Genomic DNA, 15,245 nt, shown 5'->3' with positions numbered 1-15,245 from the left:
AGAGGGAATAGAGATTATAAATTCAAAGGGGTGACTAAAAAGGACGGGGGGAAAAAGGAAGAGTGAAAAATAGAGAAATAGAGAGGGCAAGAACAGGAGGGAGTGAGGACAGATAGATATGAAAGGATCAATAGATGGCATAAAGTGTATGTTCATTGATTTACTTACAGGGAGAGAGGGATGGGGAGAGAAAAAAGGGGATGAGGGGGAGGGGGAAAGAGAGGATAGAAAAAAGAATGAAGCAGAGAGAAGCCAAAAGAGTGAGAGGGATAAAAGAGGAAAAACAAACAAGTCAGAACAATACTATGTGAGGTATAGTTTTTTAGCTCATTTTTAAAACATTTCCTGGCCACAAATGCAGCCGATTACAGCAAATGAAGTCTGACAAAGCCCTTAACTGCCGCAACAACAGCAGACAGGGAGTCAGCGACTAGCTTATAAGGGAAAGATTTTTAAAAAGAATGGTCAAAATCTAAGTAGAACAGGCTGCGACTTGAAATTCCTAGTACGGTCAAGCTGCAATTTTTGACTTTATCCCGCCCTCTGGTGCCTTGATTGGCTAGTATTTCTGTGCCGTGATTGGCCAGTACTCGTGGCCTCCGTTGCCAGTAAGCTCTTTCACCCCTAAACGATTTACTTGTTTCTTCAAGGAGTACAGGAGTTTGCAATTTGTCATTTGTAAAATTCTACGTTGGCCAAAAACACAATAATTAACCACGTACTCAGCTCTATGTTTTGGAAAAGATCATTGTTTGTATTAAAATATTAACGTTTACATTTGGTTTTATACGAGTAGTTCTCCTGATTGAAAGTCCTGTGTTTGTGCCATAGACCGTATTAAAAGATGTACAACATGACCAATGACTGTATATGTAGATGGATGACACGTCTCCATCTGCTCTCATTGTACGGAATTGATGCCAAAATAGCCCACGTGATAGGTGCTGCCATCTTGCGATGGTGACGTAATTTGGAGCCAGAGCTGCCCAGTAGAGATCGGTGGGTGGAGCCACCGTAGCCACTTCCGCTAACCAATACACACACTTAACTTAGCGATAAAACAGCAAGGATCCCGCACACCAGTGTATTTAACAGCAGAAAAGCTTCTTTGTGTTGGTCTTAAGCAGACGTTCACAGACATGTAAACTTCAATGACTGTAGTGATTGTTTTAGTTAGGTTTTCTCTCGCCGTTCGTCCTCCACTCTGCTAATCTGGAACAGGTCGGCTACAGCCGTATTTGTCAACAGAGCTGTCAATCATCGTTTTGACAGCATCAAATAACTTGTCAGAAAAATTAACACTTTGACATAAATCAGCATGATAAGAACTAACTATAGTGGCAGAAACCATATTTGAGAAAAATTTATTTGGCGTGTATTTTGATTTCATAGTTTGACTCATGTCCCATCTGTTGACATGGAGGAGGCGAGCTTTATGACCTATACTGCAGCCAGTCAGCAGGGGGTGTTCGAAATGTTTTGGCTTCACTTTTAGGGAGCTGTCATGTCAGCCATTTTTTTATACAGTCCATGGACATGACAACTCCCTAAAAGTGAAGCCAAAACATCTCTATCGCCCCCTGCTGACTGGCTGCAGTATAGGTCATAAAGCCCTCCAGTCCTTCATGTTATCAGATGGAGGAGGCATAGTGTTGGCATTGAAGTTTCCATATGTGTGAACGTCTGCTTCAGACCAACATATAAGGCTGTTTTTTTTGGGAAGTTAAACGTGTGTTCTGGTTAGTGGAAGGGGCAGGACATCATTACCGTGGCTCCACCCGCTGATCTCTACTATCTCTCTGGCTCCAAATGACGTCACCAGCGCAAGATGCCAGCACCCGTCTCGGGGGTATTTTGGCCTCAAATAATTACAATAAGAGAAGATGGAGATGGGTCGTGCATCTTTATATACAGTCATTGGTTTAAGCTATTTGATTTCTTAGCCAATCACAGCACAGGAGGGAAACATTTAATTAAACTCCACTGGGCTAAAAGAATAATGTATTCAAGAAAAATGAATGAAAAAAAACTAGCTACTACAGTTCCCATAATGAAACTCAATATGTCTCAAATCCAAGCCAAAATGACCCTGATGACATCACTATGACATCATGGTGGTTATATTTTCAGACTTTCCCTCCAGAGCTACAGACACTATTATGCAGGTTGTGTAGCACTTATTGTGACAAGTAAACTGAACTTCATGGGTAAAATTGGGGAACTGGCCCTTTAATTGTCAAACTGTCGGCTATATGTTAATTAACTTGTTTTCCTCCTGTTGTATTAATGTGTTTTAGGTGATACTGTTCTATTGACAACCAGGCCATTGTGTAACAGTGACACAGACACTAAGAGACAGACAACATGTGTCAAACCTGACGTTAACAGAAAGAGACAGACAGGTTGGAACGGAGGGTTAGACATGCAAAACAGACAGACAAAGAACGAGTGTGTTTATGTGTGTGAGAGAAATGTGATTGTGAAAGAGAGAGATAGCGAGAGACAGAAGTGTGCTCAAATAGCTCAGGGCAAGGTGACAGAGAGAAACGAGCGGACAGAGAGGGATAACAAGCTCATAGAGGGGGAAATGTGTGTGTGTGTGTGTGTGTGTGAGAGAGAGAGAGAGAGAATGAGAGAAAAAGGGAAGAGACAGAGGGCGGAAGGGGAAAGAGAGAGAGAGGAAGTTGAGGGAACAAAAACAAAAACAGTGATTGTGTGTGTGTGCGTGTGTGGACAGCCGAAGGTGTCAGAGTGTGCTGTTTGGCTTAATGATAACCCACTGGGCATGTAGGTCATAACGGTTTGTGTCTCAAAGCCTGACTGTATGCCTGTGTGCATCCATTAGTGGGTATGTGTGTGTGTGTAAATAGAAACTCAATAGACACACACACACGTAGAGTGGGTCTCTCAGTGAGGGTTTAAGAGTGTGTTTGGTCAGAGGTTGAAGAAGCAGTTTTTCTAGCCGGTAGGACTCGAAAGATACTTACACACACACACACACACATACGTCCCTCATATTGCACCCACACATGCTGCATATACAGATTTTTGCACAAACACACACTAACAGCTGCCCCACATGTCATACATGCACATGTGATGCACCATGTATAGCACTAAATTATGCAAAAATACACACATACACACACACACACACACACACATCTCTGTCTTTTGATCTCATGATAACACACATTTGCTCACTCATACACACACACACACACACACACTCACACTGGGGGAAGCTATTATGCTCTCAGGCTGGAGTGTTTTGATGGTATAATTGCAGTGACCAGTGAGGAGAAAGAGACGGAGGGAGGGATAGAAAGAGGGATGGGGATGGAGGGAGAGAAAAAGAGGAGAGTGCTGACACTCTCAGCATGCTAATGTTGCGAGGCTCTACCCCCCCTCTCCCTGATTTCATCCCTCCCTCCCTCCATCCATCCATCTCTTTGTCTCTCCATCTTTCCTCTCCATCTCCCATCCTCTGCATTTCACAGGTGCAGCACTAGAAAAGAGGGAGAGAGAGAGGTGGAGAGATGAGAGGAAAAGAGGGATATATAACAGGATGGAGCAATGTTATCTCTCGCTTTCTCTGCCATCCCTCCATCCTCTTCAAGCTCCCCACAATGCTCAAAACAAAGGATGCAGAAAAAAAAGAGGTACGGGGGGATGAAAATAGAGGAAGAGGGAGGGTCAGTTTTTCCATCCCTTTAAAACAATGGAGGGATGATCTGTGCTTATCCTCTAATCACATCCCTCCTTCTTTCCTCTCCTCCATCCTTTGTTATCTCTTGCTCCCCGCAACCCCTCATTTTTCTCATCTGGTGAGAGAAAGGGGAGCCTTTTCCTCTCGCCGGCCTCCCTTTTTGGTCGCCTCTCCATCTGTTTGTCCTTCCAGTCCTCCCTCCATCCCTCTCTCCTCTCCAGAGAGGGGATTCTGCTGTTTGGTGCTGATCTCTTTTCTCTTTTTCCTCTTTTTTGCATCCCGCTTCCTTCTCTTTTTTCTCTCAATTGAACCCTCTCCTCTTTAGTTTGAACAGTCAAAAATACCAAGACTTAACCTTAGAAGGGAGGATGGTGTGATTTTCAAAGTTAGCATTCAAAACATGCCTCCTGAAACTGCTGCAAATTAAGATAAGATACATTAAATGTGTTGCAAAATATGGTATATTATATAATGCATCAATTGGATATGTTATCAGTCAAAAAATGCAGTGTATTTCTGTTTTAATGTATCTTGTAACTGTTTTTGAACCAGGTGCAGCATTTGGCATGGAAGGAGGAAACACCTTGCAACAGGAAAAGAGTGTAAGAAAAGTAGCACAAGTGTAAATTAGCATACTTACACATGTACTTTGCAGCACTAGAGAGCTTTCTGCTAGTTGCTGCAAGCACACAGTACATTTAATATACATAAAACAGAATTAGCTGCAGTTAATCCACAGTGCAAGTTCTATTTCCCTCAACAGCTTGCTTTAGTAATTACTGAGCTAAACGGCTGCTTTGCTGTCAGAATTGTTCAGTTGAGAAAAACAAACATGAGATTGAGCTGATTTTTAAGTGGTGAACACAGGTAATGAGGAGTTTCTGGGCTTTGTATAATAGCCAACAGCGCCCCTTAGAGGTAGTGCTTTGCTACTGTGAACCTTCAAACTGCTGGATTCTTCAGACCATAACTATAACAGACATGCAAAGGTCTACAGGCCTTGTTAGTGTCATTTTGATGTAAACAACAATCAGAGTTACAAAGTCTTATCATCGTGTTGGTTGCTTAAACTACTCTAGGGCTCTAGGCTCTCGTAATATCACGCATTGACTACTGCAACTCCCTTCATGCATGCACATTCAAACCTCTGCAGATGATCCAGAACGCAGCAGCGCAACTGGTCTTCAACCAACCCAAAACAGCACACGTCACTCCACTGTTCATGTCCTCCACTGGCTCCCAGTTGCCGCTCCCATCAAATTCAAAACCCCCGTTGCTCGCTAAGGTGCCTGGTACTCCCATCATAACAGGGCCCTAAGTCGCTAACTATACTCTTCTCTTCTGTAGTGCCCCGGTGGTGGAATTAGTTACCAAACTCCATTCGGTCCGCAGAGTTTCCACCTTTAAGAAAAATCTAAAGACCCAGCTCTTTGATGAACACGTCTTAATGATATTGATGCTATTGATGAGGATGGCATTGAGGATGTTGTTGATCTTGATTAGGATATTCATGATGATGATGATGACTATATTGACCTTGTTGATGCTGCTGATGATTATAATAAAAAAAACACCCTGTGCACTGCCTCTCGGCACCAGTGTCCGGTCGCACTTGAAGCTGTTAGTTGACACTTCCTGACTTTGTTCCCTCCTGTCTTGATCGTTGCGTGTGTTGTAGTAATTCTCAGATGTACGTCGCTTTGAAATGAAATTGGAACATTGTACTTTTACATATTTAACCAATAAAACAGATATCTTATTGGCTTAAATTAAATCATTTATTAACAAAACATTCTTTGTGCAAAATGCAAATTACTGATATACATACACATTACTGTTTTTAACAAGAAAAAATTGTAAAAGGAAGGCCGATATTTGAACAAGAGAAAGAAAGAAAGTGATACAAAGAGAGAAACAGTTGAAGGATCCATGACTCAATCAAGTTTACAGTTACTTCAGTTTCTTAGAGTGCCTCAGGAGTGTATGTGCTGTTTTTGTACCTGAATGAGCTTTTAATTCTAAATGTGGTGGCCCAATCGAGACTGGGTTCTCACTGCTAAATGTGTGTATGTGTCTGCATATGTGTGAGATATGTATGTTTTTAATGTGTCACAAACCTGAGCTTCTTTGTTCTGATCTGCCTTCATATACGCGGAAGTGCATCTAAGGGTCCTGTGTATGTGTAGGTGTGTGAGTGTGTGAGGGCGAAGAGTGCTTGTCCACCAACATCTCAGTGTGCTTCAGATACTGGGCTGTCCTTCTCATCACTGACTCTTTCCGTACAGGATCTGGGTCTCCTGGATAGGCAGGACAGACAGACAGACAGGCAGACAGACAGACAGACAGAGAGGAAGAGGATTATTTTCATTATTGTAGGCCAGGAAAGATTCAGAGGTTCTTTATTATTATTATTTTAATGCTCTTTTTTGTTACGATTTTACATTTTAACATTATAGAAGGTGGGGGAAAAGTTTCTTGGCAGCGGTGGGATTCGAACCCACGCCCCCGAAGAGACTGGAGCCTTAATCCAGCGCCTTAGACCGCTCGGCCACGCTACCTAAGGACCATCATTCAATCACTGTTAGTCAACTCATGTGGGGGAGGAAGGTCAAAGTCAACGCAGCTAAAAATAGGCCTGAACTGGGTTGTAAAAAACAAACAGGAAAATTGGGAAGATTTAAAGTAACGATATTAGCAGTAACTCATTTCTACTATTTTATCTCATGATTTTTTTTACATTTCATAATTATTAGTTATTTATATTATTATTTGTGAGATGACTTTTTATAAAATGGAAAATGGACAATAGCTGTGTCCTTCCAGGGACTGCAGCCTTCCAAGGACGCAGTCTACGGAGGATGCGGCATTCATAGCCTGTGTAGACGCTAAAGCCAAACTGGTCTGGTCTACAGAGGATTTCCTGTTTGCGTCACCAGCTGTTCCCGCCCTTACCCGTACGTTACCAAACGCCACTCCTGTCGCCTAGCAAAAGGGAGCTAGCGGGCGTCACATAACTTAACCTAATATTTTAAAGATAACTTGATTCAGCGCTCCTTTTTAAACATGTTCTAATGAATCTTCCCTTGCAGAGTACTTTTAAGCTGTTTTTCTGTTTTCAGACATTTCAGAACATGCTAAAGCAACCTGTTAGCCATGTTGTGATGATTATAAGTTACTCAACATGTCACTGATAGCGTTGGGATTTGAAATGACGCCTTAGAGAGACTAAAGCCTAGATACAGGACCTGGAACCGCTCGGTTCATGTTACCAAAGAAGCAGAGATCAGTCTGACAAACTGGGTGGATCAATACGATATACTGGGAGGAAACAAAATAAGCTGATACCCAACTACTTCTAATCTAGTCTTTCTTCTCAACACATGTATTTGTCAGATAGCATTTTGTGCTTTGATGTTTTTGTCAATTGAGTCCGGTGGCTTTGAAAAGAGTGATGTAACAGCTGATTCTGTTTTTTAAAAAAAGGCATCCTCCTCTTTAACAAAAAGGTCCAGTACTGTCGGGATCCTGTCTGTAGTGTTGTCTGTTCTATCTATTAAAGTGGCACTTTTTTGTATCATGTTTTGCCAGTTTAAACAGATGGCCCTCAACAGCTTTAACGTCAGTATTCATAGTTTAAAATCTAAAGAAAGCGTGGTGGCCTTTGACTTCTGCTTCTGGATGTAACATGACCTGCATAACTGAGAGTCTTTTCATGAATGACATGCTTATCTTAAATTGGGAATACCAAACACAGTTCATCAAATCCAGACATTATCCTTGTTTTACTGTCTAATATCTAGGTCTTTGCCAAGTACACTAGAGCCAGAAAAGTTCCTTGGCAGCGGTGGGATTCGAACCCACGCCCCCGAAGAGACTGGAGCCTTAATCCAGCGCCTTAGACCGCTCGGCCACGCTACCCATAACTTCCATCACTGACAAGACAGTAGAGGACATTGACCTAATGAATCATCCATTAGTTACACAACAGATTTAAAGCAGGGCAGTTAATCTTTGCGAAAGCAGGATAATAAATCCAGGAACAAAATAGCAGTGTTGATTTTACCATGAGGTCACAGGCTGACATGCCACACATGCTCTGCTGTGTAGTGTCAATTTACTGCGTGTGTGTACATGTGTGTATCAGCTGTGTATGACGCATTTATCAGTGCAGTAGTGTGTGAGCAGCACATCAGAGACATTAAACTAGAATGCACAAAACAATTTGTGCTGATTGACTAAGCCTGTTTTTGCAACTGAGTGCATGATCCGTCACTATAGCAACAAAGCTAACTCATGCTTCATGGAGAAATGGACATGTCAGAGTGCATTCAGGTAAAATGCCACATTAAATTCACTGGGTTTTTTTTGCACACAGATGCTCTTCTCACCCTGTACTCCAGTGATCAGTATATCCACCGCCGTCCGGTATCCTCGAATGGCAGAGCTAAATTCTCCCTCCTTCTCGCTGTCCATCGCAGCGGTTAGCTCAGAGGCAGCTTGGTTCAGGTAACCCACGTCACCTCCATCCAGACTGGCTGGCGGTAGTGAGAACAACTCGGAGTAGTCACAGGAGGAATTGGATCCATCTGAAATAGTGAGAAAAAGTGTATTAATACACAATGTTTTTGTTTAATAATTGCAACACTGATTAATCACTATCACTTTGGTTTATAAATCTATCATTATGATTTCACGCAAAAATGGGGAACATCATATGATTACTGCTGCTCGGATCTATGGTCTAGGTCATCTTTTCTATCATGATACTTAATAGAAATATTTTAGTATTTGGGTTGTGTTGATTCAACAAAACAAGCCATATTTTAGGGCAATGTTGATAGTAAATTTATAAAGAAAATATGAAACAGTATTTGATACTAAAAATCCTCGTTAGGTGCAACTGACTGAGATGTGACTATATACTGAAAACCATGACATTTGAATTAAACTTGCATCAAATCCATAATCACTTGTTTTTTCTACTGTTTAAGATCCAGCTCTTTTGAGAGCACATTTGCACTGCAGACTAAACTTGGTAGCAGTTGGATTCAAAAGCCACAACCCCTAAAGAAAGTGGAGCCTTAAAGGAGACATATTTTAGCCATGCAATGAATTTTCTATTATTCTAATGTGTTGAATCACATTGGTAAACTTTGTTTCATTTTAATTACATTATTTTTTGGAGTCTCTCCTTCCTCCTGTAACCAACACGCCGTTAGACCTTAGCCACGTTTGGCTGACAGTATTTGGAGTGATCGCGTGGCCCCTTCCCCACATGTGCGATCCCACGTGGGGGAGCGGCCACACTGCATTGTCACTCCAAAGTTGTAGAAAACATGGCTGCTCTAGGATCGGTTATTCTGCCTTATATGTACGAGCCAGAATTGCCAGGAAGTATCAGAATGGTAAGCTGAATTCTTAACAATTACTTGACTACAAGCTAGTGCACGAAGGCAGCCTGAGGTAAATGACGGTAAATGACGATTTCAGTGAAAGCAAGGTTCTATGTAGAAACCTGCAGCTGTTCTGAACAGCCCATTTCACCTTTTTAAAAATGTAATTCTGGAAAAACACCAAATTATGCAGTTTTTACCTTTTCACTGTGAACAATTAACACCCAAAAATGTGAAACCCATGCAGAATATGAGAATATCCATTGAACAGATAGGGCCCCTTTAATGGAGTGACTTACATCACCCAAAGAAAACATATATATCTTCTGAGATAACTGGAAAATATATGTTTCTTACATTACATCGATCAGGCCTCGAAAGTGTGTACCAACAACAGACATGATACCTGAGAACTAACTGCTCAAATCGCATTCCAACATTATTTCCTTGTAGATATCTTCCTTTAGTTAGAGAACAGCTGAAAATCTTGGCAGCGGTGGGATTCGAACCCACGCCCCCGAAGAGACTGGAGCCTTAATCCAGCGCCTTAGACCGCTCGGCCACGCTACCATATGTCAACTAAAAATCTCTTGCATATCTGGACAATGCACTTGCTTGTGACAGTAATATACAGTACATGCACTTAGGAGCCATTATATTGATTGTACATTTCTCTGAACATTTTACACGCTTGTTATTGATTGCATAACTCAATCATTAACCAGAAATAGAAAAGGATATCCTTTGGGAGCAAATGATATACTTTTTTGTATGTTGTACTTGTTGTCATGTTGAATTCCACAGCCTGGAGTCATGATGTACAAGCGTCAGCTCAAAACATTTTTTTAAAGCCACTATACAGACATATTTTCCAAAACAGGAACCAAATAAGCACGAGTCATTTTAGATTTTGTATCATACTTCAACCCATCCAGAAACTTCAGTAGAGAGGTTCTATAAAGAAATCGTCAACATGGGAAATAAAGAGACCAGAATTACAATACAACAGAATCTGCACAAGACACATAAGAGTCACAAAAGACCTGGCTGTAATTAGACAACGCAGAGATTTTAGAGAACCTGTAAAGGGGTTTTGTTGTTGATATGTGAAAGTTGTCATTTATTTTCACCTTGTTTAAAGCAGGGGTCAAAGACAGCCAAGTCATTATCAGACAGTGGAGGTGGACCTTCCTCCTTTGGAGATGGAACTTGCTCCTCTGCCACAGAGTCAAACAGTGAATCAAATTCTTCCTGAGACTGTTGTGATTGGTTGTTTCTCGCTGGGGATGGTTCTGGAGACGGGACTAGAGGTGGAAACATGGACCAAAAGGTAAAAGTGAAGAGTAGCAGTGTGTCAATTCTGTCTGATATATGTTTTCTGTGTCGTACCTCTGTCATCCAGCTCTGTATCGCTCAGCTCCTCCTGCTCTTCTTCCCTAGGGGAACCTCCCATCTCACTGTAAGCCTCAGCAGCCACCTCAGGCTCTCCCACTTCTAGTCCCAGGTTGGTGCCGAGGTCTTGCGGTAAGGTGGGAGCTTCCCTCCCCTCCTCCTCCTCTGCAGGTTCACAGTCTGAGGCCCTCCGCTTGGGCAGGGGGATTAGAGGGGGAGGAAGAGGCCCCTCAGAGGACATAGGGCTGGGATCCAGAGGCCTTGTGACCTCACCACCCTGAGAGAGGAGGGAGAAAGAGGTTAGATGGAGGGAAGTGATGTCAGGGTACTTTCTGTATGTGAGTGTGTCTTACTCTGAAGAAGTCCTTGAGCTGTGGGCTGTTGTACAGTGCAGGTATGCTGGTAGTAAATAGAAGCATGGCCTCTGTAGCCTTCCTCCTCTCCTCAATCACAGCTTCATCAAACCTTCCTGAAACAGATACAGACCATATAATATATGAAAATAATAGAAACAGACACAAAGAACAGAAATTAAAGCTAAATCGATTTTTCGTTTTTAGGCGGAAGTTGGCAACATTGTTAAATATTCAATCAAGGCAGCAGTAGTGAGGGTTTGGTTTTAGCCACACTGTCCTGCCTTGTATCCAAGTATAAAGGCTGCCTGTCTCATAATACTGATTCAACCGTGTTGCTGCCTTTGCAGAATCTGTAACCACCCTAAAATTAAGCAAAAGGCAGAGGGGACATGTCACAAGAGTGATGACAAAATGCTGGAAACAGGCTAACTGAAAAAGCAGATCCTCACAAGTAATGACTGAAAAACACTTAACAGGCTGATTGCATAAAAAGCTGCAAATACAGCCCCATAAAACACTTGAATCACCATTTGACACTGTAAGATGTTCTGTAGTGTATTATAAGCTATTTCTACAATTTATCTAGCCACTGCTCTACAACAAATATGTGTCTCGACTGTGTACCACGATGTTAGCACATTGTACCAAAGACTTGTGCGCGAGGAAATGGTGGGAACTCCTCCTGTCTTCTGAACAGGTTCTTGTGTGTGTAGGCAAGCTCCCCGTGGAGCTTCTTCAACTCTGAGAACCTCCTCCACACCAACACCTCCTTCACATCTTCAGGATGACGCTTGGACACAAACTACAAACCACAGAGGAAGAAGAACAGATTATTACTGCATGTTTAAAAGTGTCAGACCAGCATTTTGACTTACATGGATGGCTGCTGAAATTGTGATTGATTTTATGTCTCATTTAGATTGACAGGATAGATGGAAAATAAAGGCAGCTTAATGACTATCTCTAGACTGAGGTTCAGACATTTTCAGCAGATCCTGAGGCTGTTCAGATGTAAACATAAGGAAGGGTGATGAAGATTAGGACTATGAAGAGGAGATCCTCATTGATTCTGTATGCATGCCAGTCTAGATCACGAGATAATAGTTTGGTCATGGGGGTGCTGGAGCTCAGGAACTGAATCACAAGTTCTCTCTGCTTCACTTGAGACTCATTATGCATCGCTGCCTCACATAAAAGGCTTATTGTGTATTCATCTATTTGTCAAAGCCAGCTGCAGGGTCTTTGTGTATTCATAACAAGTCCCGATATGACATTGTGTCAAAGAAAAAAGGAAAAATACAGTTACAAGGCTACCGCATACGATAGTACGTACTTATTAACAAAGCATGGAGGCAAACTGTAAGAAAATTAGCTCAACAGCGAGTCATTAAACAATATAAAGACATAGGTTTGTATTGCTTATGAAGAGAGATACCAACCCTTGCTGACACTTTGTACTCGGTGTGTCCCTTCTCGTGTGTTCGCGGGTCGGTAACGGTGAAAAAACGGTAATATTCATCTTTGGGTTTTCGTGACATGTCCGTTCTCGGTAACAACAGAACAACAGCGTGTTTCGGCGGCACTAAACAGGGCTGTCAAAGCTGTAGTAGCTCTGTTGTGATTTCTCAGTCCCTCCTCTCCGCTCACTTCCTGGTTGGTGACGTTTGGAAATACGTGATTGCGTAAGACGTTTCAATTTCGACGTCAAAATATTGAATGAGCTCTTGTTCTTTTTCTGTAGTGGCAGAAGTAAACATTTTACATATGTACTTACATGTTTTCTCCGTTGTTAGATGAAATAATATATAGAAAAACAATTTCTATTTTTTGGGGGGAAGTTTTTACTACATTCTAACTGTCAAGACTACTGTCAATTTAACTGCCAAGATTAGTTCCTGCCTACTTTTTGTAATATTGTTTTTCTTTTAGGCACCGTCTCTTTTGCATTAAGCCATACACTTTATATTTTCACTGATATTTGAGTTGTTTTTTGTATTTCTCTTATTTGTACTGTATTTTTTGGAGCTATCTAGCACTATAAGTTCTTTAGGGATTAATAAAGTTCTATCTTATTTTATCTTAAATTTATTAGCCTATTGGTAATTTTGATATTGGCAATGCAAATGACAATTGACAAAATGGGGCTTAATATGAGAACCAACATCTATTTTAAATGAAATGTTTGCAGTTTCTAAAACATTTTACAAAAAGTGTTTACAAAAATATAATTTTTGTCATTTTGTCAATTTTCTTTACCCTACTAAAATATATCACCAACACTTATATCTTTAAAGAAGAATAAGGCTTTTTATGTTTTTTCCTGACAGCCGAATAGACATGAGGACAGCACAAAAATGTCATTGGATCAGAACTGATGTCTGCCAGTGTTATTTTTTAGTTCAAATCCTGTTGAAGTTAAGAGGAATGCAAACAAAAGAATCATATTTAGACTTCATAACTCCCTTTCTTTTGTGTATTGCACTTATTCACATTGATAAAGAAGTGAATACATTATAAAATGTGTAAATACCTTCTTAATTATCTGTAAGATAGACTGAAAAGGCCTCAATTGGGATTGTTTTCCAGCACAGAGAATTAGGGAAAAATTATACAGTGCCTCCTAAATTAAGCTAAAGGCCAATTCACATGCAATTATGACTAACCAAAATGGTGATTAGATTCCTAAAAATAGTCAAATGTTTCTAAATATGTGTAATCATAGCTGTTGGTCTGTGTACCAATTTTTAATACATGTAAAGACCATTGGAATACTCCAGAGGGCGGTAAAGGTTCATGTTGTTTGCGCAGTGCAGTCAGCCGCAGAGGAAAAGGGACTCTACAGTGAATACAAAATTAGAGTAAATTAATTTTGTTTGATAAAAACTTTCTGTTATAAGTAATGTACATCTGCATTCATGTTTCTTCAAGATAAACAGACATAACTGTTTTTATCTCTGTGTCAAAGATGCTAAATTAGGAAGGAACATTAAGTTCTACGCCTTACTGTATTTGAGAGACTGACAGCAGACATTACTGTAATGCTGAGAAAGTGCCAGCTGTGCATTCATATCGTGTAACAATCCTTTCCACCGCTTTCCCAAAATGCTATTTCTAAGCTCTTCTCTATAATATGATCATTTTAAGGTCAAGGAATGTTAAACTATTTATTTGACTTTATTTACATTTCCACAGACTCTCAAGGGCACTGAATTAATCAGACAGTTTGTGTCACGCAGTCAAAACCTTGTCAAGGCCTTGAGACAGATTAGAGTGAATTTTACATAGGCTTAAAGGTCAGTGTGTTAATCATCACTTGTGCTGCTTTTCTTTCTGGTAATTACATGCTAAATTGAAGAGAAAATGTGAGGTAATGAGGTAAATATTTAATTTTATGGAACTGTTGGGCTTTGCTGGTGAATAACTGACAAGCTCAGTTACAGATTGAATAACAGGTTGTGTTCAGGATACAGCTAACGTGTATTTACAACACATTAGGTAGGGATTACGTGTATCGGGCGTATTTAGATTCATATGTGACGATCATATGATGTTATGTTCAAAATAGCAGAGGATGGTTTCGATCCATCGACCTCTGGGTTATGGGCCCAGCACGCTTCCGCTGCGCCACTCTGCTGCCATTCATGACAAAAGAGAGAAACAAGTCTAAGTGTGAATTGAACTGTTTGAAATTCTAGTCACAGAGAAGAGCCGTCTTACATAACAACCATTGTTTCCTACTCATAGAAAGGGGTGCTGGTAGGGGGAGAGAGAGGGGCCTGAGAAGAGGGAACAAAAAAGGAGAGAAAAAAATGCTGTAAGAGCAGAGCAGGCCGGTTTTAAGCACACAGAGAACAGACGTGTGGTTGAGGAAGAGACAGACGTGGACTCGAAGAGAGGGACATGCAAGATCATCACAATGTGTCTAAAACAGGTCACTATGTAATCACTTTAATCCAAACTGTATGTAATATATTCTCTACAGTATGGAAGCAGTATATTTTGATGCATCTGTGTGGTTTCAGTGTACTACTTTGCTATCGTGAGGAAGTAATTAGTGTTTGCTTTGTCCTTATTAGTCCTCCATTCATGAAAGCAAAGCGCCAGAGAGGGAGGCCTTCCACACGGAACAGTCTGTCCTTTGTGTGCGACAGAAAACCAGGCCAGGCATTATCATCTAAAGAAAAGGAAGGGAACAAAGACACAAAAAAGGAACGTGATTGAATATATTACAGAAAGAAAGACAAATAGAAGTAGAAAACTTTAAAATGTATAAACAGCAAGGTGTGGTGTGTGTGAATACAGATCATTGCTTTACCCAGTGGTTTAACACCTAGTATATAGCAGCAGTATCAGTGGGGTAATAAAGCAATAACATTACACAACTACAAAGTCCCT

General features: G+C 40.9%; 1 protein-coding gene and 3 non-coding genes across 4 annotated transcripts; all 4 read right to left on the bottom strand.

Moving 5' to 3' along the window:
• Positions 1 to 5,513: 5,513 nt before the first annotated feature.
• Positions 5,514 to 12,451, bottom strand: snx15 (sorting nexin 15). Its single transcript, XM_069672455.1, has 7 exons — positions 12,290 to 12,451; positions 11,496 to 11,652; positions 10,848 to 10,963; positions 10,492 to 10,771; positions 10,233 to 10,406; positions 8,098 to 8,295; positions 5,514 to 6,006 (listed from the first exon to the last, which is right to left on the bottom strand). Exons 1-7 carry the CDS (start codon positions 12,386 to 12,388, stop codon positions 5,873 to 5,875), a joined length of 1,158 nt encoding a protein of 385 aa, XP_069528556.1. The 5' UTR covers positions 12,389 to 12,451; the 3' UTR covers positions 5,514 to 5,872.
• Positions 6,186 to 6,267, bottom strand: trnal-aag (transfer RNA leucine (anticodon AAG)). The gene has a single exon. It is a non-coding gene; the product is annotated as a tRNA-Leu (tRNA).
• On the bottom strand, positions 7,546 to 7,627 carry trnal-aag (transfer RNA leucine (anticodon AAG)). The gene has a single exon. It is a non-coding gene; the product is annotated as a tRNA-Leu (tRNA).
• On the bottom strand, positions 9,591 to 9,672 carry trnal-aag (transfer RNA leucine (anticodon AAG)). Its single transcript has one exon. It is a non-coding gene; the product is annotated as a tRNA-Leu (tRNA).
• Positions 12,452 to 15,245: the final 2,794 nt, after the last annotated feature.

Source organism: Semicossyphus pulcher, unplaced genomic scaffold (assembly GCF_022749685.1).
Source record: "Semicossyphus pulcher isolate SPU_LCO1_2020_fin unplaced genomic scaffold, fSemPul1.0.p SCAF_21, whole genome shotgun sequence".
Lineage (NCBI taxonomy): Eukaryota > Metazoa > Chordata > Actinopteri > Labriformes > Labridae > Semicossyphus > Semicossyphus pulcher.
This window is presented reverse-complemented; position numbering and strand designations above follow the sequence as displayed.

What these genes read in the sequence shown, in the direction of transcription:
- snx15 (XM_069672455.1), bottom strand. Translation starts at nt 12,388, where the DNA reads ATGTCACGAAAACCCAAAGATGAATATTACCGTTTTTTCACCGTTACC. An exon ending in TCCTCGCGCACAAGTCTTTG is followed by an intron (nt 10,964 to 11,495) that starts GTACAATGTGCT and finishes TATCTGTTTCAG; the next exon opens with GAAGGTTTGATGAAGCTGTG. An exon ending in TACAGAGCTGGATGACAGAG is followed by an intron (nt 10,407 to 10,491) that starts GTACGACACAGA and finishes TTCCACCTCTAG; the next exon opens with TCCCGTCTCCAGAACCATCC.